At 40.1% G+C, this 27,464-nt stretch overlaps 1 protein-coding gene across 1 annotated transcript; it reads right to left on the bottom strand.

The window, feature by feature from the left end:
• Positions 1 to 11,278: 11,278 nt before the first annotated feature.
• COIL (coilin) lies at positions 11,279 to 27,464 on the bottom strand. The gene is made up of 7 exons (XM_004481243.5): positions 27,174 to 27,464; positions 19,175 to 20,276; positions 18,982 to 19,068; positions 18,458 to 18,505; positions 16,373 to 16,442; positions 13,785 to 13,873; positions 11,279 to 12,230 (listed from the first exon to the last, which is right to left on the bottom strand). The coding sequence occupies exons 1-7, from the start codon at positions 27,416 to 27,418 to the stop codon at positions 12,144 to 12,146; spliced, it is 1,728 nt and encodes a 575-aa protein (XP_004481300.1). The 5' UTR covers positions 27,419 to 27,464; the 3' UTR covers positions 11,279 to 12,143.

Here is a 27,464-nt window from a genome sequence, read left to right as displayed (position 1 = left end):
TCTCCTGCCCCCCCCCCAACAAGGTCTTCCTTTGGGTGTTCCATCTCTGCCCCAAGGGTAATTAGTGGCTGTTCCTTATAGTTGCTATTTCTATATTCTGTGGAATACTCTATATTTCTTACTAGCCTCGGATCATTCCTCCAATCCCTGTTATAGTTAGTAGCCCTTTTTAAAATTTATTTTTAATTTTTTAAAAGATAGACTATACAAATGTCACATAAAAAATACAGGGGATAGTAATTCTTTATATTAAATTTTCCCTATGTGCCTTCTCTCCTGATTGTACCTTGACTGGTACCGCCGGCTTTGCAACCAAGAGCTGAGAACAGTGCACTGGGAAGAAGAACAGATTAGTACAGTCATTACAGTGAAGGAAAGGGAGCAAGGAAGAGGGTCACATTATGCCAGTCTTGATCTTTGTGAAATGGCAAGAGAATGTCTACATGATGTGGGGGGAGGAGTGAGTTTAAGGAGAACATTTAGAACAGCTGCTTTTAGATATAATTAAAGAAGTTGAAAATTAGTACCATTTCAAGTGAGCATGTTCTTTCACTTGTGCAGAGTTTTAGTGATGATATCCTTTTAGAACCATTAGAGAAACAGAGAGTGAATGATCCAGCTGGTCCAGGTTTGGGAGTGGCCAAAAAGGAGGTAAGATGAAGCCAGCTAAAGAAACCAATTGTACCAGACAGTTGGATGGAATTGTAGAGCTTGAAGGTTTCAAAGACGGGAAAAAAGATCCAGTGGGATACTGGAGTGATTAAGTCAGGGCTAGAGTTTTTTACACAAGGTTAAACATCTGAGAGCTAAGGCAGAAGTTTAAAACCTGACGGTGAGTAGGCAATCTGAAGATGGGCAAAGCTGAGTCGAGGAAGCAGAAAGGTAATTAGCCAGAAGGGTCATGTTACCAAGGATAAGGGCAGCAGTGGACAGAAGTTATGTAGGTGACCTCCTGCTGTCTGTATTCAAGGCCAAGACACAGCCACTTGCAGGACAGCCACCAAAACATCCTGGGGAGAAGGAACTCAGCTCTGAAGTTACATTAGACTTGCCCTCTGCTAGTTGGGTGGTCTTTGGCAAGTTATTCAACACTGGGTGAGAAAGAGTTAAATGGGTTAATACTTTAAGTGCATAGACAGTCCTGTAATAATAATAGCTGGCATTTGAGTACTTAACTATTTCCTTCAACTAGAATGGTGCTTGCTTCTAGACCACCTGTCCAGGGCAGTGAGGCAAAGATGTAGTGTCTGGCATGTACTTTTGCTCAGCACCTCTTTTTTCATCTCCTGTCCTCTTCTCTCTCACTCATGGGGTAAATGGTAGACTTCAGAGTTTCCAAGTCTGACCGTAACATGACAATTATATCCCTAATAGCAAGCAGCAATATGTTTACATTTTACATGGTGATCCAGTACACATATGGCAATATGTAAAAGGGACAAAAGTTTCACAAAGCAAATTTAAATTTACTGGGTGTGATATACTATTTATTTTCCTATTTTATTGTATTTCACTTTTCAAAAATCAAGTTATAACTAACTAAATATATTTTATGAATCTTTTAATGAACTATTACTCATAGTTTGAAAAACACCACTATAGAGGAAAAGAGATGACTCATAAGAGTATTACAATTTGAGGAAAACACACCCTAAGGTCAGCACTTCCTTTTGGTCTCATCAGTGTTTCCTTGTTATTTTAATTTGATTTTCAGATCTGGGAGGAAAGTGTGCTACACATGAGCCCCAGTCTAAGATCTTATCATTCACATTAATTTCATTCTTTCTGGAGTGATATTTTTCATTACAAATAATAAATCTACATTCAGATACATTTCGATGGCAAGCAAATTAAAACAGGACAGGACTTCTGGGGAGATGGCAGACTAGAAAGACATGGCTCTCTTCTCCAGAAAAATAGCTAGAAAACAGACTGAAACAGCCTAGAAAAGGATCTTCTAGGGTTTAGGATACCAGGCGAAGGCTGGACACCACCCAGAGGGCAGAGGGACAAAGAACGAAAAGTGTGACTACAGAACTGTGAGTTGAAACCAGCAGCTCTTGCTACCAGCACCCTCTCCCACACTAAAGAGACTTCAGAATTCTCAGGCCTCTGGACCTGCCACTACAAAGTGAACCCCAGAAAAGTGGGGGAAGAGAGACACAGCCTAAGGCTGACTCAGCTTCTCATCCACTAATTTGGTCTGCTCTGTCTCACCAGCCCTTCCAGGTGGGACAGGTGGAACCACGTGGTGGTTTGCCCTGGGAGCTGGCAAAGGAATGGAAAAATCCAACCCTCGCAATCTCCCTCTTTTCTAGCTGGGACTCATTGTTGAGGACCCCAGGAAAGGGGAGAGAGAGGGACACAGCCTAAGGTTGAATCATCTTTTGACTCACAAATTTGGTCTGCTGTGTCCCAGGAGCCTTTCTAGGCCTGGTGGGACTGCACCATTATTTACCTTGGGAGCCAGCAAGGACTAAAGATATATGACCCTGCCAATCTCCTCCTCTACAAACAGCAACTGATTGTTGAGGACTCAGAGGGAAGTGGAAATATTTCCTAGCTGGGAAAAGGGAAGGGGCTACCAGAGAAGGCTGGAGAACTGTGTCCAAGAAAGTTTGAATGACAAGGCTCATAGACTTTAAACAGGAAGCTCTATCACACAGATCTGGTCTGTGTTGCAATACCAGGCATTGAACTGAGAGCTGTCAACACACAGCCTCCTGCCACTAAATACCTACAAAAGAGAAAGAAACTGAGCATCTGAATAAACTACATCCAAATCAGATGCCTAGACATCAGCAAAAAATTATGAGCCATATTAAGAAAATAGAAGACATGGCTCAAGAAAAGGAATATATCAAAGCCCCAGAAGAGACACAGGATTTGAGAGAACTAATCAGTGAGATAAACACAAATCTCCAAAATCAAATTAATGAGTTGAAAGACAATATGGTTAAAGAGATAAATGACATCAAGAAGACACTGAGCGGGTGCAAAGAGAATTTGAAATTCTGAACAGAAAAGTAACAGAGCTCATGGGAATGAAAGACACAATAGATGAGATCAAAAACAAACTAAAAGGGAAGCAGACTTGGCCCAATGGATAGGGCATCCGCCTACCACATGGTAGGTCTGCGGTTCAAACCCTGGGCCTCCTTGACCAGTGTGGAGCTGGCCCACATGCAGTGCTGATGTGCACAAGGAGTGCCGTGCCACACAGGGGTGTCCCCCGCGTAGGGGAGCCCCATGAGCAAGGAATGCGCCCTGTAAGGAGAGCTGCCCAGCGTGAAAGAAAGTGCAGCCTGCCCAGGAATGGTGCTGCACACACAGAGAGCTGACACAACAAGATGACCCAACAAAAAGAAACACAGATTCCTGGTGTTGCTGATAAGGATAGAAGCAGTCACAGAAGAACACACAGCGAATGGACACAGAGAGCAGAACAACTGTGGGGGGGGGCAGAGGTAAAGGGAGAGAAATAAAAAATAAATAAATTTTAAAAAGAAACAAAAAAATTTAAAAAATAAAAATAAACACAAATAAAAAAGAAAAAGAAGAAAAAAAAAACAAACTAGAGACATACAACAGCAGACTTGAAATGATAGGAGAAAAAATAAGTGATACTGATGACAGAACACCTAAAATTGAAGAGAAAAGAAGAGAGAGAAAAAAGAATGGAAAAAATTGAGTAGGGGCTCAGAGAGTTGAATTACAACACAAAATGTAACAACATATGTGTCATGGGAGTTCTAGAAGAAGAGAAGGGGAAAGTGGCAGAAAGGGTATCTGAGGAAATAATAGCTGAAAATTTCCCAAGACTCACAAAAGAAATGAACTTACATGACCAAGAAGCACAGCGTACCCCAATCAGAATAAATCCAAATAGACCTACTCCAAGACACATACTACTTAGAATGTCAAATGTTAAAGATAGAGAGAAAATTCTCAGAGCCGCAAGGGAGAAGCAAACCATCATATACAAGGGACACCCAGTAAGATTTACTGAAGATTTCTCTTCAGAAACATTGGAGGCGAAAAGACAGTGGTATTATACAATTAGGATACTGAAAGAGGAAAACTGCCAGCCAAGAATTCTTTATCCAGCAAAACTGTCCTTCGAATATGAAGGTGAGTATAAAACATTCACAAACAAACAGAAACTAAGAGAGTCTGCAAAAAAGAATCCACCTTTGCAAAGTAAATATTAAAGGAAGCCTTAGAACCTGAAAGAAAAAGGAGAAACAGGCTTGGAGAAGAGTATAGAAGATAACCAAAAGAGTAAAAAGACAAAAATATATGACATATGAAAACCAAAGAATAAAATGGTAAAAAAAAAAAATAGTGCACTTACAGTAATATATGTGGATGAATTAAACTCCCCAATCAAAAGATACAGACTGACAGAATGGATAAAAACACATAAGCCATCAAAATGCTGCTTACAAGAAACTCACCTTAAACCCAGGGATTCAAAACGGCTGAAAGTGAAAGGGTGGAAAAAGATACTCCACACAAATAGTAACCTAAAAAGAGCAGGGATAGCTACACTAGTAAGAAACAAAACAGCCTTTAAATGCAAAAAAGTTATAAGAGATACAGAAGACCATTATATATTAATAAAAGGGATACTCCATCAGGAAGATATAACAGTCATCAACATCTATGCACCTAATCAGGGTGCCCCAAAATGTATGTGATAAACTGGCAAAACTGAAAGGAGAAATAGACATCTCTACAATAATCACTGCAGACTTCAACACCCCACCCATATTGTTAGATAGAACAACTAGACAGAAGATCAACAAGGAAACAGAGAACTTGAATAATGTGATAAATGAGTTAGACCTAACAGACATACACCGAACACTGCATCCAAATTCAGCAGGTTATACATTCTTCTCAGGTATCCATGGATTTTTCTCCAGGATAGACCACATGCTAGGGCACAATGAAACTCTCGATAAATATAGAAAGATTGAAATTATACAAAGCACCTTCTCAAATCATAATGGAATGAAACTGGAAATCAATAATAAACAGGAAAAAAGTAAATTTGCAAAAGTGTGAAGGCTGAACAACACACTCGTAAATAATCAGTGGGTCAAAGAAGAAATTGCAAGTGAAATCAGTAAATAAATTGAGACGAATGAAAACAAGAACAGAACTTACCAAAACTTATGGGATACAGCAAAGGCAGACTTGAGAGGGAAATTTAAAGCCCTAAATGCCTATATTAAAAAAGAAGAAAGAACTGAACTCAAAGATTTAACTGACAACTAGAGAAACTAGAAAAAGAGCAGCAAACCTTTCCCAAAGCAAGCAGATGGAAAGAAATAATAGAGAAGAAATAAATGAAATTGAGAAAAAAAGAAAAAAAAATCTACAAATCCAAAAACTAGTTCTTTGAGAATTTCAGTAAAATTAACAAACACCAAGCTAGACTAACGAAGAAAAGAAGAGAGAAGATGCAAATAAACACAATCAGAAATGAAAGGGGAGAAATTACATCTGAACCCATAGAAACAAAAAGCATCATAAGAGGATATTATGAGAAACTGTATGCCAACAAAGCAGACAACCTAGATGAAATGGACAAATTCATAGAAATGCACAACCAACCTACACTGAAATACAGGAACTTAGCAAACCAGTCACATTTAAGAAATTGATTCCATCATCAAAAATCTCCCAGCAAAGAAAAGTCCAGGACCAGATGGCTATACAGGTGAATTCTATCAAGCATTTTGAAAAGAATTAACATCATTCCAGTTTAAACTCTTCCAAAAAACTGAAAAGGAGGGAAAATTATCCAACAAATTTTATGAAGCCAACATGACCCTAATACCAAAGCCAGATAAAGATACTACAAGAAAAGAAAATTACAGACCAATCTCTCTAATGAACATAGATGTAAAAATTCTCAACAAAATACTTGCAAATTGAATTCAGCAGCATATCAAAAGACTTATACATCACAACCACGTGGGATTTATTCCTGGTATGAAAGGCTGGCTCGACATAAGAAAATCAATCAATGTAATACATCACATTAACAAACTGAAGGGAAAAAACCCACATGATCATCTCAATCACCACAGAAAAAACATTTGACAAAATCCAGCATCCTTTTTTGATAAAAACACCTCGACTTGGGAAGTGGACTTGGCCCAGTGGTTAGGGCATCCATCTACCAAATGGGAGGTCCGCAGTTCAAACCCCGGGCCTCCTTGACCCGTGTGGAGCTGGCCCATGCGCAGTGCTGATGCGCGCAAGGAGTGCCGTGCCATGCAGGGGTGTCCCCGTGCAGGGGAGCCCCATGCGCAAGGAGTGCGCCCCGTAAGGAGAGCTGCCCAGCGCGAAACAAAGTGCAGCCTGCCCAGGAATGGTGCCGCACACATGGAGAGGTGACACAACAAGATGAGTCAACAAAAAGAAACACAGATTCCCGTGCTGCTGACAACAACAGAAGTGGACAAAGACGACACAGCAAATAGACACAGAGAACAGACAACTGGGGCAGGGGGGAGAAGGGGAGAGAAATAAATAAATAAATAAATAAATAAATAAATAAATAAATAGATAAATCTAAAAACAAAAACAAAAACACCTCAACTCACAGGAATAGAAGAAAAATTCCTCAATATGATAAAACGAATATATGAAAAACCCACAGCCAACATCATATTCAACGGGGAAAAGTTGAATGAAAGCTTTCCCTTTGAGATCAGGAACAAGGCAAGGATGCCCACTGTCATCAGTATTATTCAATATTGTACTAGAAGTTCTAGCTAGGGCAATTAGACAAGGGGGAAAAAAATTAAAGGTATCCGAACAGGAAAAGAGGAAGTAAAACTATCACTGTTTGCAGATGTCATGATCCTGTACTTAGAAAATTCTGAAGTATCCATGACAAAGCTACTTGAGCTAATAAATGAGTTCAGCAAAGTGGCAGGATACAAGATTAACATGTGAAAATCAGTAATGTACTGGACAATCTGAAGAGGAAATCAGGGGGAGAATTCCATTTTCAACAGCAACAAAAAGACTCAAATACCTAGGAATTAATTTAAACAAAGAAGTACAGGACCTATATGCAAAAATTTACAAAACAATGATAAAAGAAAATTTAAAAGACCTAAACAAATAGAAAGATATTCCGTGTTCATGGATTGGAAGAATATCGTGAAGATGTCAGTCTTACCCAAAATGATTTATAGATTCAATGCAATTCCAACAGCTTACTTTACAGAATTAGAAAAGGCAATTATCAAATTCATTTGGAAGGGAAGTGCACCTGAATAGCCAAAAGCATTTTAAAAGAGAAGAGCAATGTGGGAGGAATTTCACTGTCTGACCTTGAAACATATTACAAAGCTACAGTGGTCAAAATAGCATGGTACTGACATAAAGATAGACACATCAATCAGTGGGATAGAACTGAGAATACAGAAATAAACCCTTACCTATACAGTCTACTGGTTTTTGACAAACCTACCAAGTTAATGTTAAAGGGACAAAACAGTCTCTTCAACAAATGATGCTGGGACAACTGGATATCTATAACCAAAAGAATGAAAGAGGACCCCTATCTGACTCCCTATACAAGAATCAATTCACAATGGATCAAAGACCTAAATTAAAAGCCAGGACCATAAAACTACTAGAATAAAATGTAGGGAAACATCTTCAAGTAGGTGGTGGTTTCTTGGGCCTTATACCCAAAGCATGTGCAACAAAAGAAAAAATAGATAAATTAAGCACTTTTGCACCTCATAGGACTTTGTCAAAGGGTAAAAAGGCAGCCAACTCAATGGTAGAAAATATTTCGAGATCATATATCCGAAAAGGGTTTTATATCCAGGATATATGAGATGTTACAACTCAATAATAAAAAGACAAACTACCCAAATACAAAATGGGCAAAAGACTTGAATAGACATTTGTTCAAAGAAGAAATATAAATGACAAAAAAACACATGAAGAAATGCGCAACATCACTAATGATTAGGAAAATGCAAATCAAAGCTACAATGAGATATCATTTCACACCTATCAGAATGGCCACTGTTAAAAAGACAAATATAGCATGAACATGTAAAAGGATCTTGCTGGGGAAGGGACAAAGTGTTTTATGTTGGATATGTGGGAATACTGTATATTGTATATATGAATTACTGTGATCTAAAACTTTTGTGAAAACAAGCTTAATAATTAGAAAAAAAGAAAAAGAAAAAGGAAGGACGTAGACACTGAGGAAGAGATGGAAGAAGTTGCCTTGCAAATGTGCATACAGGGCAACACTTATTGCAGTGATGGAAGGCAAACATCAAAAACAAAGCTTTTTCATTTTTTAGTTTTTTGATACCCCAATTTATTTTTACCTTAATTTTTCTAAATTAGTATGTATTCTATATCTAACCTTTAAACTCATCACTATATTCCATTTTACTATTAATGGAACCTGGCAATATATTGGGCTTCATTTTCAAAGAAGTTTTGGATAACAGAGAGGTTCAACCGTGGCAGGGGAGGAATACTGGTGTGGGATGTTATTGACAGGGGACACATGGTTAGCAGGGAGTTCTCCAGGCCATATATTTAGGGTACATAAAAATGTTCAGATATTTTCATAGTGGTTACAGTTAAAAACAACAACTGAGGGAGTGCTGAGTTCCTATCCAGGGGAGCTCTATCACATTCCCTAATGGAACAGCAACAACCCTGAAGTACAACGGCAAAGACCAAAAATGAAGGATGGTCCAACAGCCTTTGATACTAATGACTATGCTTGTGAGCCTGTGCACCTGAAATAAGAACTAGGCCTAGAGCTGCAGGGTGCCTAAGAGTTACCTCCTGAGAGCCTCCCTGTTGCTCAAATGTGGCCAGTCTCAAAGCCAAACTCAGCATGTAAATGCACTGCCTTCCCCCCAGCGTGGGACTTGACTCCCGGGGATGAGCCTCCCTGGTGCCGAGGGATTACTACCGAGTACCAGCTGATGATGTAACTAGAAAATGACCTTGAATAAAAGGGTCAACTCAGACCAGCAGAATATCTCAGCCTACCATATAACATCATGAGTTAAAAGTGCTTTTGACCTTGAATAAAAGGGGAAATGGAAAGGACAAATGAGTTTATATGGCTATGAGTCTCCAAAAAAGAGCTGGGAGGTTATCAGCAGGGTCGCCCTTATGCACACTGCAGCAGAGTCCCAGAGACAGATAAAGTAGATACAACCCCAGGTATTGGTTCTTCTGAGGGCTACAGAGACCCACAGTTTCTATGGTCATGGCAGATGGAGTTCAGTGCCATGTCAGCTGGCCCTACTTTGGAGTTTGTGTTCCTAAGTGTGATAGAGTTGGACTCAGATATGATCTTCGTTCATGAGCCTCTCCAGTTTACTTTTACCGGACTTGTGGTTGGCACTGGGGTTTAGTGCATACTCAGGGGACCTGAATCTCTGGACTGTCCATCTGATAGCCAGGTCCTCAGCCTCAACAGACTTGCAACTCCTATGCTCTGGTTTATTGGACTTACCCCACTCAGCTAACATGGAGGTGAAGAAAGTCAACCACCACACCAGGGAACCAAGACTGCCTCTAACTGAAAGCAGGAGAATTGCATCCATCATCCATGTGGAATCTAAGCCCCCTCTTGATATAGATGTGGAGTGGACATAACCATTTCATGGTCCACAGGATGGAGGAATAGCGTATGGACTATAGTGGACTTACTGATAGTCTATTCATGAACTATTGTGATTAGTAATTGAAGAATATGGGGAAACGGACTTTGGCCCAGTGGTTAGGGCGTCTGTCTACCACATGGGAGGCCCGCGGTTCAAGCCCCAGGCCTCCTTGACCCGTGTGGAGCTGGCCCATGCGCAGTGCTGATGCGTGCAAGGAGTGCTGTGCCATGCAAGGGTGTCCCCCGCGTAGGGGAGCCCCACGTGCAAGGAGTGCACCCATAAGGAGAGCCGCCCAGCGCGAAGAAGGGAGCAGCCTGCCGAGGAATGGCGCCGCCCACACTTCCCGTGCCGCTGACGACAACAGAAGCGGACAAAGAAACAAGACGCAGCAAAAAGACACAGAAAACAGACAACCGGGGGAGGGGAATTAAATAAATAAATAAAAATAAATCTTTAAAAAAAAAAGAAGAATATGTAGCATTGATGTAGAGAAAGTGGCCATGGTAGCTGCTGAGGGTAGGGAGTGGGAAGAAGAGATGTGATATGGGGGCATTTTCAGGACTTGGAGTTGTCCTGGGTGGTACTGCAGGGACAGTTACTGGACATTGTATGTCCTCTGATGGCCCACTAGGTGGACTGGGGTAGAGTGTAAACTATAATGTGGATCACTGACCATGTGGTGCAGCAGTGCTCAGAGATGTATTCACCAAGTGCAATGAATGTCTCATGATGAAGGAGGAGGTTGTTGTTATGGGGGGAGTGGGGTGAGGAGGGTGGGGGGTATATATATGGGGACCTCATGCTTTTTTAATGCAACATTAAAAAATAAATAAAGATCAAATATATATATATATATATATATATAAAAAAGACAGAACTACAAGTGTCAGAGAGGATGTGGAGAGAGAGGAACGCTTATTCACTGTTGGTGGGAATGCAGAATGATATAGCCACTGTGGAGGACTGTTTGGCAGTTCCTAAAGAAGTTGAATATGGACTTGCCACATGACCCTGCAATACGACTACTGGGTATATACGTAGAAGAACTGAGAGCAGTGACACAAACAGACATCTGTACACTGATGTTCATAGCGGTGTTAATCACAATTGCCAAAAGTTGGAAACAACCCAAGTGTCCATCACCCAATAAATGGATAAACAAACTGTGGTGTATTCACACGATAGAATATTATGCAGCTGTAAGAAGAAATGAAGTCGTAAAGTATATGACAACATGGATGAACCTGGAGGACATTATGTTGAGTGAAGCAGGCCAGACACAAAAGGACAAATACTGTATGATTGCATTACTGTGAACCAAATATGTTGTGCAACATATTATATTATTAAAAAAATTTTTTTTATATGTATCCAGTATAAAACAACAACAACAACAACAAAAAACAGGACAGCAACTTCACTGGCCCAATGGCTCCCCATATGATTAACTCTACTGGACTATAAACCTTGTAAAACCAAATTGTTTAGTCAAGGAAAACTTTGTTACAAAAAATTCTTATATCTTGCATAATTGTTAAATAAGACAACAATTGCAACACTTAACCAAACATAATGACTTAGCCTGGAAGTTTTAGTTCAATATGATTTTATTTAAAAATTTGCAAAGCTGAAGGAGAGATATGATCTTTTGTTAGAGCAATTTTCACATATATTTAACCATTTTAGCTTTGTGTCAAATACCAACAGAAAAGAAAGTTTCTGTTCAAGATCCTCAATCTGGCACACTTAGCCAGGTGCTCCAGATCTTGTGGCAAGATAACACATTCCGTGGGCTGAAGCTAACAGTAAACCCTCTCATCAAAGTGGAATGCCAGCTCTTTCCCAGGCACACATGAGATCTTCTGTCCATTGCTCTACAAAGGACTCTGAGAAACCTTCATTTTAAACTTAGAAAAATGTGAAAGGATTCCTCTTAACTCAAATTGCTGCAACAAATCCAACTATGAATTGTTAACTCTTAACAACTGCAAATATAAAATACTTGCAATTTACAAGGTGTTCCACCTTTAATGGAACAACTCAAATGTTAAAAAATTAGGTCATTTAACATGCTTAATATTTTAAAATGTTACTTAATAAAACTTATGACAAGATATACAGCACTTTCTTGTACTTGGTATTAATAAACTCCTACTGACGGTTGCTACTTGATGGTCATAAAAAAGGCAAGAAATCATACATACTGTTATATAACAATGCCTGCAGGGAATGTCATGTTTTAAAAGTTATTATTGAAACTAAACCTGAAAAAAAATAAGTCTAAAAAACCAATACCCATGTTATTTTAATTGATGAGGTAGATCATTTTCCTATACAGTAAAGTGAAGATAACAAAAATGCACACAACTTTCAAATCCTCTTTTTTAAAAAAGTTCAGGTTATAGTCGCTTTCACAAACAGACATGTATAAACTATGAGGTGGAAAGATCATACTCAGGCAAGTGATGTATTTGATGTATTGTTATTCGGAGAATCAATAATCAATCTTGGGTCAATCAATTCTCTCCAAAGCACAGTGATCTAAGGGAAAATACAAAATACTCAAATTTAGAGACTTCACTTTGAGGACAGATACTTTTAGTAAGTCAAAATCTTCGGTCAAGTAAATTTCCGTTTGTGTAGAATGGTTGAAGAAGTGTAATTATTTGATTCCCAGTAAATCATGTTCAATTAGGGTATAAAAACTCATTCACCTAGAATGAAGCTGAATTTTATATAACATTTCATCTTTTTTGATTTAGAACACAGGCTGGTGGTAAGGTAGCGGGTCACAAGGTGGTCTGTGGTATGTGTCCCAACAAGCCCAGTACAGGTGGCCCACATACCTCCTGGGAGTCAGGTGTGGCCCAGTTGGGTTATCACTAGACTGTTAATGTCCTTTTGCGCACTCTGTAGTTCTTACATCCTATGCTGCCTAAAAACAGGAAGTATTTCACATTTTACCCAGAGAAAGGAAACTTGAGCACCAAACCTGGCTGTATGGATGAATTATGAGGGCCATTTAGTGTCAAAAAAGGTAATTACAAGTTTTATATTCTACTTTCTGGACATAAGAGAAGAAAGCCTTCAAGGTTTAATTTTCCAATGCAGTTCCCAGGAATGCATTTCAACAAAAAACGTAAGGCTATATATATGGCGAAGAGAGAAGTAGAGAAAACTGAATCAAATCTACTGATCCTACCACAACCCGTAAAAATGTCTTTTTGGAATAAATCCCTAAGAGGGTCATCTAGCCTAAAGACAAAGCAAAACCTATATTCTAGTTAGGGTTTCCACAAGTTTGTATTTTAGAGAAAATGTGAATTTGCAATACTGAAACTTATAGAATAAATAGTATCTAACACATTTCAAATATAAATATCTTAGGGATGCATTTTCTTAAATATAAATTCTATTTACTTTAATGACAGCATAGCCTAACAAGCAAGCCATGGCCAGCAACCCTGACAATCTGAGATGCCTGAAACAGCCTAATGAGATGCCAATAATGACAATTTAAGGATTTAAACAAGATCAGAGGACAGAATTGCCATCTTATGTTATTCTCCAAAATTATCAATTCTGTTATAAGTCAGAATAGTGGTAACCTTTGAAGGGTGGTAGGAACAGCAAGGGAGAATGACTGAGGCTTCCAGGGGGTTACTAATGTTCTATTTCTAGATTTGGGTGATAGTTATGTGGGTATGTTCGTTGTGAAAATTGTTCCAACTGTACACCTATGATATGTACAATTTTCTGAATGTATACTTCAAATAAAAGTTTTTAAAATATGCCATTCTTTTCTTTAGAAGCCTATAAAAATCCTCTATGTCAAACAACTACACACTTAAACAAAAATCTGATATTTGTGCCTTAGTTCACATAGGCTCTTTGAGATCCAACAGAGTGCCTTAACATGGAACTTGACACTGTTAGTGCCACTCTATAGGAAGGCTATGGTCCTTCAGGGCCTGGATCCTTTACAGTTCTAAAAATAGGGCATTTAGGAAGCTTCACTGTCACCTTCCAAACCATGAGTAATTAGTCAAGAGAGAATGTGTGACCAAGCAGCTCCAAAAAGAAAAGCCCACCTACCTTCCTCTCCTGTGTGACAGCATACTCCACTACCTCAGTTCCATTTTCATTGTGATAAACCAAATCAAATTTCCCAGGTTCTTTTATAGCTGAAACCAGAAAGCATGAAGAGAGAGTAAGTCATTTCCCACTAATTAAAATGTTCTTCTACAGAAAATTTATATTATAAAAACCACCACAAATTGTCAATTGATGTGAAGGCTGGGTGTGTACATGAAAACATGGAGTGCCAGTGCCAGGACACCCTTAGAAAACCCTGCCCATGAAGACAGGGGGCTCCCTGGCCATTTGTCAGAGGCAACCTTTCCTTCAGCAGAAAGAAATAAGCCTGATAAACTATCACTAGAACTCCCAGAATACAGAACCAGGTCTCAGCTACTTGATTCCAAAAGATAATTTACTTGCTTCAACAAAGAAGGAAACGTGAAATGTTCTGCAAAACTCCTATCTAGCTCTTTCCTTAGGAATGTGCTTACTACTTGGTAATAAGGCAGTTCTTGCTTTGCAAGACAGTACAGGACCATAAAAAAGACCATGTGGGCTGAAACTGTGCAAAGAAATCCTAACAATCAATGGGAAAAATGATTACTGTTTATTATTATAAAGCTGTATTATTATGATTCAATGGACTTTCAAAATTTTTTGTCAAAACATAATAGAAGTATTTATGTAATATACTGTAAAAACCAACATTAAGGATTAAAGTGTTGTGTTTTTTTTGTAAGGGTAGACTGAACAGTGCTCGCCTTCTCGAAAAATTTACAATACAAAGAGAGCATCTTATCTATGCCTTAGAGAATTGGCATACTCCTCTCTGGGTCTGGATTGGCTCCTAACATTTTACCCTTTGCATTTTTTAACATTGTGAAATATTTCCGAGAGTAGTTTCTCCCCACTCCTCACCCCCCACTCCCCAGAGGGTTTGTTTAATGTGAAGTTTTTTGTTGGTGTCACTTCTTCTGGGTGTCACTTCTTCTGGGACGTCATTCTTTTCGTCACAACCACTTTCCTTGTTTGTGTCAATATGTTCATATAAACAGCAGCGTGAACATTCCCTATTTACTAGCTATTTATTCCATAACATCATTTACATTCAAATCCAGCATTATACTCTGTTTCTTTGCTGTGCACTTTTGTTGGTCAACTCCTTCTTTCAAATATCTACTTCTGTAAAATGTCATGAGGTTCATCACAGAGCAACAAGGAGGCAACCCAATTCCACACTATGTTGTCTGTGTGTGAAGTGCAGTACAGTGACTGGTCATGGATAGAATTTGACTGGACATGGGTCATGATGTACATGTTATTTATGTAGTGATATTTGGGCTGAAGAGCGAGCAATATTTGTGCAATTATTCACAGTTAACACACCACGATTACAGAAATTTGAACCACACTATTGCAGAATAGAGTGGTGTAAACCTTGGTAACTAAAACTCACACACAGTGGGACCATGCAAAGGAAGTACTGCCTGTATTTCTATTAGAGAATAAAGCCTTTTTTCAGTGTCCCAAAGAAGGAAAGTTCTAATTGGATGTCATTACTGTCAATCACCTGACTAGCAGCGCTCAGGTTGTATCCACAGAGCTTGACCCTGGACAAACTTCTCTGTCCACCACTCCTAAGAAAAGGGATTTCTACAAATGAAACCTAACTAGAAAAGAGCTGAAAACCAGTGTAAGTTATAGGCACTCTCTATAGGAGTTTTTAATCTTTTTACTCACTACCTTTTTTAAAAACAATCAGAGAACAACTGGTTTAGGGTCTGTGAAAGAAAAAGATCTTCCCTACTCTCTGGCCAGGGACCCCTAAAACACATGTAACTGCATAAATTAAGGCATATACAAGAAAGCACTTTTATTCCAGGCTTTCAGAACCAATAATGGATGAGGTTTATGAAGAATAAGGCAGAGAACCATTCAAAACAATGTCTGTGTGTGAGTGTGCATACACATACACTTTAGACATTTTATTCTGACTTACCAGACAAAAAGTATGTTCATATGCCAACCTTCTAAAATAGGGCTAAGCCGATGTGTCCTTCTCTTTCTTTCATAAAACACGCCCTTATTGCATTGTCTATAATTTCCACACTTTCCAGTTTGGGTTTTTTAAAAGTGATGCAACAATGCAGAAACTTGCAAGGTAATCTGAGTGCAGAATCTTCCTAGAGACCCACCCACACATAATTCAACATTTTTTTAGTAATGCTCCTAAATCAGTAATACTCCTAAGTTAGGATTCATTTTAGGTTTCAGTGAGATAATTCCTTTTGCAATCAATTTCCATCAGTTTATATAATTTTTAATGAAATTATGTAAGTACAGGAACAAGAACAACTGACCTAGGAGTTTTGGAAACCAATCCAACAGAATCTTGGCAGAAACCAAACTCAACCAGTGGGAGCTGTGGTGCACAGGTCCCCGGAGCTGTAATGCAGTGACAGGGAGAGTGGATGGCACCCGTCAATCCTGAAGGCCTGTCAAGTGGAGGCCAAGGAAGAGCCCTTTCCTGGGTAGGAATGCTATGTAGAAACCACTTAGCTACCAAGAGCCTAGATTTTTAAATTCTTTTCTAAAACACTCACCAGGTAAAGATGAAAGGATTTCTATATCTACTTGCTGGGTCTCTGGATTGTGGCTTAATATTTTTCCTTCCTTTCAAAAATAAAAGTCCAAGTCAAAATCAACATGTGGAACATTGTGAATATACTAAACATCAGTGAACTTCACACTTTAAAATGGTTAATATGGTGAATTTTTACGTGGATTTGTTAAAACAAAACACAAAAAACAAATTAACAGTAGGGTAAATAAAAAACATGTGGAGATAAACACTTTATTGGACTACACAGAATTCTCCCCAGAGCCAAAATAAGATTCATTTACATCATAAGTGGCCAACAGTAACCCGACAGACTCAAAGACAGAGTAGGCTGGGAACCTGAAGAGAGCAAAGGAGGAGGAAAGCCATGTCAGGGGAAAGTATACAGATGACAACTAACCATGGCAGCATTCACCATGAGACGCTGTATGGATTGAAATAGAGCTGCTCTACTTCATGCTGCTGTTAGAATACGACCCACAAGCAAAAGAGAAAGGTACTTTTTCACTAGTAAGATAGAGCTCCCTTCTCCCAGGCCTCCGGCTTTGGGAGCTGGTCTTGTAATGCATCAGGAGGATGCCCTGCCCCAAGCATATGGGGCTATGACAGATGGGCTGCCTGTGGGGAGGGGCACTGAGGACAACGGAACATCAGTTTCTGAGTGTTGTCAACACTCTTTTAAGACCAGACTCAATGGGATGGGGTGCCGGGGAGACAATATACTCTGAGGATAGATTTGACTTTTGGGGATAAGCTTAATGAATAATGCAGGTGATTAAGGGGGATAATAGCACTTGAGGCCAAAAAGTAGGATTGATTTTAATTCTCAAAATGCTTTTGAAAACAATTTCACAAAAGTTCAAAAAACACGGGGAACCAAAGTAAGCAAAGAGTCTTCCAGGTATTACTATGAAGAAAACACCCATTTAATGTGCACTTCAAAAAAATAAGTACCATCTAGAATCACAACTTGTAGAGGTTGTGGGAAATATCAATTAGGTATTGACTTTCATTCCCTCATGTATCACAGAATTAACTTCATATCTCTGGCAGGGTGACAAAACAACTGGTTTGCCCCAAACAGGTATACTAACATTCTTCCTCCCAGAATAATTAACAGCGCCCACATTTGTTCTCAAGTGTCCTGCTTTAGATGATAATCTATATGGTCACCTCTTCCATAGAAGATAATAAACAGCTAAGAAGATGAAAAATATTATAGCCCACCAATTATCCCAAACTAACCAACCAGATCCCTGAATTGACTGATTCTTCTTATGGCCTGCTCTTGAGGGAAGGCTCTTAGAAGGATTTTAAAAGTCACTCAAGGCATCAATTCAGATGAAATAAAATTTCCTGGTACTTTATAATAGTAACACTACCAATTATGATTTTTCAACTGGACTTGCGTTCTGTATCAAAATAAGAAAGCAGCATTTTACAAGATTTTTAACAAAATTTTGAATGGGCAAAAAAGGGAAGGAAAAGTTAACTATGATCCCATTGAATGTGTCAAGCTTTTACTAAACTGTGATAATGCTCATAGAGCAATATGAAGTCCCCTATAGGGCTGATGTGAGTAAATTCCAAGGATGGTATTTGTAAATTACCTGTGCTGAACTGATAATGCAAATGAAATCATATTGGACCATAATAACCAGAGGTAATTCACAAATATAAAAAAATAGATTCCTATGTTAAAAACTATCACATTTTCTGGCCGAGAAAAATTTCCTTCCTATGTTAAAAACTATCACATTTTCTGGCCGAGAAAAATTTCCTTTCAAAGTTTTGGATTGTGGGGGAAGGGCACTCAGAAAAGTTTGTGTGCGTAAGCTGATTAGAAAAAAGTGACTAAAAAAATAGAGCGCATCATTCTCATTCTATACTCTTCCCAAGAGACTTCACAGTCATGCTACTGAAGAATTTACATTTTGATGTTTTCATTTTCTACTCCTGACATCGTTAGTCAAAAAAAATCTGTATTATCCATAAGAGCATTATTAAATATGATTTCACCGTATTTAATATACTGGCGACTTTATTATTTTTAAATAAACAGCCTTACCTTGTAATCAGAGACATCAGGGGAGTAATCGGATGTTAGTTCCAAAAGCTAAAAAGAAGATGGAAAAAAAATACACAAGTCCCTCTTAAACTCACACATTTCCATAGCTCCTCTCTCCTACTCTTGAAAAAATGTGTTGTATTGGGGTACCCACCTCCACCACTCTGGGGGCCCTACCATGGACCTGTGGCAAAGTAGAGATTCCAGGGGGATGGTTGTGCTTTTGTTTTTTTAAAGAGAAGTTGTAGGTTTACAGAAAAATCCTGTATGAAATACAGAGTTCCCGCATATCATCCTATTATTAACACCTTGCATTAGTGTGGTACATTTGTTATAATTCATTAAAAAACATTTTTACAATTGTATTATTAACTACAGTCCATCATTCACAAGAGGGTTTACTGTTTATGTTGTACCATCCAGGAGAAAGAGTTTTTATTGGTATAGTTAACTTGATCTATTAAGTAAGTTTATATGAAGGATGAATTAACCTTTTTTGTAGTAGTTGCTGCTTTTAAAGATACCTTAAATGCAATCTTTTCTCCAACTTGAGGGGCAGCTGCTAACAGCGGTAACAGACTGTAGTCCTTCTTTTGTATCTCTACTGGATTCTGAAAAACAGTGTGTCATTAGCCACTGACAATGGTGAATCCTCCGCATCAACCCAAGCACACGACACAGGGGAAAGTGAGGAGGTAAATTCAAAATACTACTTACCTGAATAATAGTTGATGAGTTTGTCAGCAATTCATTTAATTGCTGCTGCTTCTGACATTCACTGTTTCTGCTTAAAACACAAGGAATGGTTTGCCCTCGTCCTCGACCTCTTCCCCGCATTCCCCGACCCCTGGCTCCCTTCCAAGAAAGAAGGTCCTCTCCTCTACCCCATCCTCTTCCCAAACTGGTGGGGACAGATAAATTGGGAGGGGGACCAGGAGCCTGTTTGCCACCATTTGAGTCTGAGTGCTTCCACGAGGTAGCACTTGGAGTCTGGGAGGATGGCCCAGGTCTCGGGCAACCACTCCCTGTGAAGAGGCCTGCTGTCTTTAAGAAACCTGCAGCACACACTGTGGTGCTCTTGGATATCACGCATTGTTCATCTGACTCTGAACCGGAGTCTGAACTGGAGGATGATGTTTTTCTTGTCTTGCCCTTAGCAGGGGTAAGGTTAAAGCCAGTTTTTGCAATCAGTTTGTTTGTAGGTGTGTTGTTAACACAAGGTCCTTCCTTGGATAGCTCAGTTGATTTTTTCTCGGAAGACTTTCTGACCTCCAAAATGACATTGCTGAGACCATCACTGACTGATTCATTAGAAGACTCACACTCCAAGCAGGAACTGAGGCTATCTTTTGCACAAATGCCTCCACCATCTTTCTTTTTACCTTTAACAAGGCTGTTTCTTCCAGGAGAAACTTTTGGAGGACTACAGTTCTGAATGGCCCACTCTTTCGCTGCCTGTGCTTTAGGAGACTTGGGATTCTTAGTTTGTTTTTTATATTCACATTTCTCCTTCTTCTTCGGTGATTTTCTTTTGGTCTCCTCCTCCTCATCCATTACCTCACATACTGTTTTATTTTTCCTCTTGTTTTTTCTCCTCACGCTCTGCTCTGTGACAACTTTTGAGTCCAGATCCAGGGTCTTCTCATTATTGCTCTCTTGCCTCTTCCATTGCTTCTTTGAATATCTGTAACCTAGTTCAGTGTCTTCTTCCTCAAACTTAAGCGTCCGCTTCTTTGCTTTTCTAGGTAATAACTGAGCACTGTCACCATTAATGACTACTGCAGAATTCTCAGCAGCTTCTCTCTCTTCTAACTTAACGCTGTCAAAAGAGAGAGAAAGCTAGTGTAATTCACAAGCATGTCTCCAGAATATAGTTATATACTGACATGACTCTGCAAACTGTAACTACCATTAGTCAATAAAAAAATGTCAACTCTCAAGAAAAAAGGTTCTTTCTGACAGAATGACTTATGTGACATTTATGGTCAACTTTCAAATGACTAATTTTACTTACTGAATATCTCTTGCATCCCAAACATTTTCTCTGTTTCTCAATCGGCAAAAGCTAGCCTGGCATCCTGTGAGTCTAAGAACTACTGGCGGACTTCCAGGACATTGCTGTTTCCTGACATTCCTGATCAATTTGTTTTTACTTATAGCAATGCTATGGTTCACGTTTCAACCCTGGGACTACTGAACAGGACCAAACTCTCCATCAAACTTTGAAAATGGTTGCAAGACTTTTGGTACAGTCATTGTGGTTTATGAAATCATTAGAACATGGCATGCACTGCATCACGTAGATGCAGGATCCCTGCCCTTCCCAGGAGCTTGCAACACCACCATGCTTTCTAAGGAAGCCCTTAGCATCATCTTAGCATTCACCAGACAGTGGACTTATGGATACTTGGGATGATGATATGATCTGTGACTGCTGTGGCCTCACTACCTGCTCTTCCCAAAGAGAGTAATAATTTCAGTTTGGAACATATTGAGAGGCAAAATGCCATCCAAAGACAAGAAATGGTTCGCCTGGGTCTGATTGGTTACTGTTGCTTTCAGGGTACACTTTTCTTGACAATGTTCTTTATTTCTCAACCTGTATCACAGACAATGGATATAGTTGTCCTTTAAGAAACAGAAGTGAATGGATAAAACACCTGGGAAACTAGCAATGAAAGAGATTTGATTTCAAGAAACTTTCAAAACAGACTCTCCACTTCTCATTCAAATTCTTGGCAGGGCAAATTGGGTAGTATTATTACAATGCAAGTACTCCCTTTAAATCTGCAATTTCACATCTATAATTTTTTCATATAATTGTGCATGTTTTATAATAACATGACTTCGGGAAGCGGTTTGACCTAATGTAAGGGGAAAAGGAAAGGAGAAAGGAGATTATAAGGCTGTGAGTCTCTAAAAAAGAGTCTGGAGGTTGTCAGAAGGAATACCCCTATGTACAACTGAACAGAGTCTAAGAGACAGATAAGGTAGATACAACCCCAGGTATTGGTTCTTTTGAGGGATAAAGAGACCCATGGGTTCTATGGTCATGGCAGAAGGGGTTCACTGCCATGACAGATGGCCCTTCTTTGGAGCTGGTGTTTCTGCGTGATGGAAATGGACTCAGAGGGGATCTCTTTTCACAAGACTTGCGTGCTACTTTATTGGAATTGTAGTCGGTGCTGGGTTTAAGATATATGTAGGGGAGGGAAACGGACTTTGGCCCAGTGGTTAGGGCGTCCGTCTACCATATGGGAGGTCCGCGGTTCAAACCCCGGGCCTCCTTGACCCGTGTGGAGCTGGCCCATGCGCAGTGCTGATGCGCGCAAGGAGTGCCGTGCCACGCAAGGGTGTCCCCCGCGTGGGGGAGCCCCACGCGCAAGGAGTGCGCCCGTGAGGAAAGCCGCCCAGCGTGAAAAGAAAGAGCAGCCTGCCCAGGAATGGCGCCGCCCACACTTCCCGTGCCGCTGACGACAACAGAAGCGGACAAAGAAACAAGACGCAGCAAACAGACACCAAGAACAGACAACCAGGGGAGGGGGGGGAATTAAATAAAATAAATAAATCTTTAAAAAAAAAAAAAAAAAAAAAAAAAAGATATATGTAGGGGATTTGAATCTCTGGACTGATAATATGACACCCAGGCCCAGAGCCTCAACAGACTTCAGCTCCTACACTTTGACTTATTGGACTTACTCCACTCAGCTAACATGGAGTTGAAGAAGGTCAACCACCACAACATGGAGCCTAGAGTGTCTACAACTAGAAGCGGGAAGAGTGCATCCAGTACCCATGTGGAATCTAAGCCCTCACTTGACATAGGTGTGCAATGGACACAACCAATCCAATGTCCACAGAGAAAATGTGGAATGGGTGTGGGAACGGTAGCCATGGGGGCTGCTGGGTGTGGGGAACGGGAGGAAGAGATGAGATGTGGAGGCGTTTTCGGGACGTGGAGTTGTCCTGGATAGTGCTTCACGGACATTTACGGGACACTGTAGATCCCCCCAGGGCCCACTGGATGGAACGTGAGAGAGTCTGGGCTATGATGTGGACCATTGACTATGGGGTGCAGTGATGCTCAGAGATGAACTTACCAGGTGCAATGGATGTATCACGATGATGGGAGAGAGTGTTGCTGTGGGGGGAGTGGGGGGCGGGGGCGGTGGGGTTGAATGGGACCTCATATATTTTTTTTAATGTAATTAAAAATAATAATAATAAATAAATATTTAAAAAATAAATAAAAAAAATAATTGTGCATGTTTGTATCAAGGTATTCACTGCAGTGAATCTATTTTACTTAGCAATATTTAAGTACACAAAAACAGAGGAAGAACAATTACAATGAACAGTTAGCTGTGTAGGCTGTATCCAATTTAAGAAACAAAACCCTATATTTAGTGTTCATTATATTCATGCATTACTTTATGCTTTTATCACAAAGGTCTTATACCTAGGCAATGTAGAGAATTACTTGGCATGTTTTTAAATTTTATATAAATGACATACTACAAGTGTTCTCCAACAAGTTGTTTTTACTCTATACCATGTTCTCCATCCTCATTTACCACAATTCTTCCCTATCAGTTGGTAAAGGTCACTCTCCTGAGTCTGGAGTGGTACCTACCCTCAGCCTGGCTCCTCCCCTAGGACCTTCCTGCATCTCACTACAACGGCTAGTTAACACCTAGCGCAGTGCAGGGGATTCAAGAATCTTGTTCCAGCACTTCCAGCCAGCTTCTGTTCTGATTGTGGTTGGTGTCAAAAGTCCTGCTCCAGGGTTCCACCACATGCTCCACCCGGGGACTCCAGAGGACTAATGTGTGCTCCACAGCAAGTCCTCACCCGACTCCAGCAAGCATCTCTTGCTGCTCCAGGCGGACATCTCTGGGGGCCTGCCCTGACTTTCCACTGGCCCACAGGTTGTGATCCTCTCTATTGGCCTCTGTCCCTAGGTGTTCTTGGACCAGACTGAGTCAAGCCCAGGCAAGGAGATATCATCCCAGCCAGTGATGCTGGCACCCTGGTACACAAATGCCTGATGCCCATCTGTCCCACCAGATACCCCCCACCCAGAGGCCAAAATGATTGCCTAGGTTCAAATCATTCCTCTGTCACTTAAATTTTTAAAAATCCCACTGCCTCTGCTTTTCTTACCTCTAATGGGGATAATGATAATTACAATACTCGAATGAGCTATATAATATACCTGGCTAAAGAGCAAATGCTCCCCAAACATTAGCTCTATTTTTTTTTGTTGTTCTTTTTGTTATTTTTTTTTTTTTAGCTCTAATTTTTTATCCATACAATTAATGTTGTTAGTGCTCAGAGGGCAGAAATTGGTAGGTTTTTAATAAACTTGTCATATCAAATCGAGGTAAAATTCAACACGGAGGATGAAGGGGGTCCGGAAATCCCTCTGGGTGCCACTTATTTCCTGTAGCCTCCCTTCTGCCTGGCTGCTGCTCACAGCATCCTCCAGTATCCTCTTCAGAAAGGTAAAGTCACTTGACAAAGGACAACAGATGATGACTGTAGAGCTGGAATTCAGACCCAGAGTTCTAACTCCAGACCCTGAGCCCTTAATCACTCTGCTCTCCTCCCTCTCACATAACGAGCAAAAGTCAAAAGAAGCACACACCTATACCACCTTGCTGAAGGCCAATTTGTAGTACCTATCCAATTTTGAAACATACCCTTTCTTTGCCCAAAGAGTAGCAGTGCTAACAGTAGAAAAGGAAGACAAATAAAATGTTCAATAATAAAGGGCTGATTAAATAAATTATGACATGGTCACACAAGAGTACTCTGTGGCGTTTAAAAGGAATTATGTACAACACAGACTTAAATACTGAAATGAAAGATACCCATAATGCCACATAAAAAAGCAAGAAGCAGAATATGTTATAATGACATTTGTATTTAAAAATAAAGTATATATATATATGCATTTGTGTGGAAAGGATCTGGAAATACACACCCTAAACTTAACTGAGGATACTTCTGGACAGCAGAGTATGGAAGAAGTATGGAAGAAGAGAAATGGGGAGACTTTTATCTCATCCTGTGCCAAGCACAGCTTTTATTTTTTTGTTTTGTTTTAATAAAAGAATGGGAAAGGGCCACAAATGTTCCAGAAGTGAAAGAAGCCAGTGTCTAACTTTATTGGTCTTTATTTCACTGCCCATGGGCATTTGACAAACATGCTCCTTGACACAAAAAAAACAGCAGATTTCAATCTTTTATATCCTAGAAACCATTAGCTTGCTGTGAAAAAGTATTTAGACTAAAAAACCTAGAGCTGCATAAGACTGGGCAATTTTAATGCAAATATCTTCTCTGACTCTCAAGGAAACCAAACAGTCATCAGCCTGGTTCAGATACTTAATCCTCTTAACACCCCTGCTAGCCCCCATAGACATTTCATTGAGGTAGCCAAAGATATCCAAGGGGCCACTAATTTTAGGATTATGAAATGAGAACCCATCTCTAGTATTTTATCAAGTATCAATGCCACAGAGAGTCAATAGAGAATGAAGGAGAGGACATACTTTATTTCCTCACAGAATGATTCTTCAACAGAGAAATCTCCTTTCTACCTGGTCAGTCTCTAAACCAAGAGCTGTAGCCACCCACACGCACCTCTATGAGGCCCTCTTCAGAGGGCTCCAGGCAAATTGGAGCATTTCCTTCTTCCAGGAGAGTTAGAGACTACCTTCAAAAGCTCAGTCAGCAGCCGGGAAGCAGGTGAAGTCAGATTCCAGGGGCTTAAGAGAATGGACTGTGGGGACTGGAACACGAGTACCGCAATGCTTATTGGAACCTCTGGCTCAAAATGCTGCATCAAATCCAGTGTCTCCGGCCAAAAATGAAGGATTCCTGTCATCTGGCACCACCTTTTCTAAAATAAACTCCTCTCAATACCCCCCAGTAATCCCAACAGAATCCTTTTGCTATTCAGACTCCTCTTTACCAACCAGGCTAGCTCTTGCCTCCACGATGTGCTTTCACCATACAACACTTCCTACTCACCTTTCAAGATACTACTGAATTCCCTAACCACTTTTCTTCCACCCTGGTCTCTCCTTTCTCAAACATCTTTTGTACTGAGTAATATATCAGTCTAATTGCCCAGCCTAATTGCCTGTATCACACAAGATAATATACAAAAACATTAAACTAGTTATTTTGGTCTACTCCAACAAGATTAGTAGGTACCTTTGAGAACAGAGACTATGCTTTCTTTGGCAGCCCTGAAAAAAAGTGAGTTTGTCGGGAAAAGATAGAAGATTGGGGGCATGAAACAACAAAAACAAACAAAATTCTTCCAAACTGAATTTTGTCTTAAGGCCTGCTCCATTTACCACAGCATTATTTCTGGGCCATATGCAATCATGCATTAAAAGAGTTGAGGAGAGATTCTGCCTGCTATTATGCTGTATTATTTATGACAGCTTTCATGGTTTGTTTTTGACATTATTAACTTCATTATAAAGAGTGTAATTCCCAGATCATTCATTAATTGAAGCATAACTATAGTTAGCTAGCAGCAAGTTATTAATTAATCAGACAGGGGACAGTTCAGAAAGTAAACTTAATAGGAGGTGACAGGAGTTCTAAAATTGTAATACTTAAATAGTCCCTGAGTAGCAGAGATCTATTTTACTATTAATATAAAAAGAAAAAGAACTCTTTTTGAAATTTTGACTGTTTCAAATTGTTATTAGAAACAGATGAACACTATTAATAAATCATAATGTTCCTGATTAAAAACAGAATAAGAAAAAAGCCAGAGATACTCAAAGACATAGTACTTGTTTCTAATTAAATTCTCTGATTTCTAAAGAAATCCTAGGATCCTGACATGCTCTGACAACAACCAAGGGCAAGCAAAAGGAAGTGGGCTGGTCCACAACTCTGGAATTAATTCAATGCGGCTTTATCAGTAAAAGAAAAAAGTCTTCAAATAAATGAGTCCAATATATGAATTTGAAGTGGAATGATCACATCTCATCATTTTATTGAACCAAATCAACCACATATGGGCAAAATCATACTACAACTGCTCCTTGATATGCACCTCGGAAGCATTTTATAAAAACTCCTAAAGCACATTAACAATTATTTTGTGATTTCCCAATTCACAATCCAAAAGGACACAAACACCTATTTGAGTGAACCCCCAAAACACTAGAGTGAGACCCCGAATGACAACTATCAGAAAGCTCAGGTAGATTAAGGTTGGACACCCTGCACGTTAAGAAGAAAACAACATGACTATGTCTCTCTATTTAAGTCTCCTGCACCTGACCTTGAGATCTGCCAAGGGGAAGGCCAGGTCTCAGGTACATCGGCACCATGTGCTCGTAACATACATAGTGTTTGGCTAAACGAAGTCTTACTAAATCAAGGCTTAAACATGGGCCCAGCCCATACACTAGATAGGTGGCTTTTTAAAGTTTGGTCCACCATCCACCTGCATCAGAAGCACCCCGGCAAGGGATGCTCGCTAAAATGCAGCCTCCTGGACCCCACACCTGACTGCACCAATCAGAATAACCAGGATTCACGAATCCGCATTTTCAGCAGTGACACTTCTAGAGGCCCCCAGCCCCCACCCCCTCCGGGTCTTCAGCGACCTGAAAGTCCCCTTCCTCCAGGTCCTCGCGTCCCGGGCCCGCCTCCCACCCCCAGAGCCCTCGCCGCGCACCTAAGACAGTCGTTGTCTCGCACCAGGCGCGCGCTCTCGGTGGGGGGCAAGAGCCCCCCGTCCAGATAGAGACCTAGGAAGGCCCCAGAACTGAAGCCGAACCGTTGGCGGACGAGACTAATGAGATCCGTAACTACTCGACATCGGTTCAAGTCGACCAGAAGCCAGAAGACCGTGCAGTGCGGGGTAGCGGGCGGCGGGTAGTCAAATTGAAGTCGTAACCTAACCGTCTCGGAGGCTGCCATCTTGTTCCAAGGCCAACGGAAGCCCAGAGATACCAAACCGCTAAGA

The sequence above is a fragment of the Dasypus novemcinctus genome, chromosome 21 (assembly GCF_030445035.2).
Source record: "Dasypus novemcinctus isolate mDasNov1 chromosome 21, mDasNov1.1.hap2, whole genome shotgun sequence".
In the NCBI taxonomy this organism is placed as follows: Eukaryota; Metazoa; Chordata; class Mammalia; order Cingulata; family Dasypodidae; genus Dasypus; species Dasypus novemcinctus.
Note: the sequence above shows the minus strand (reverse complement) of the source record. Positions and strands in the feature narration are given on the sequence as shown.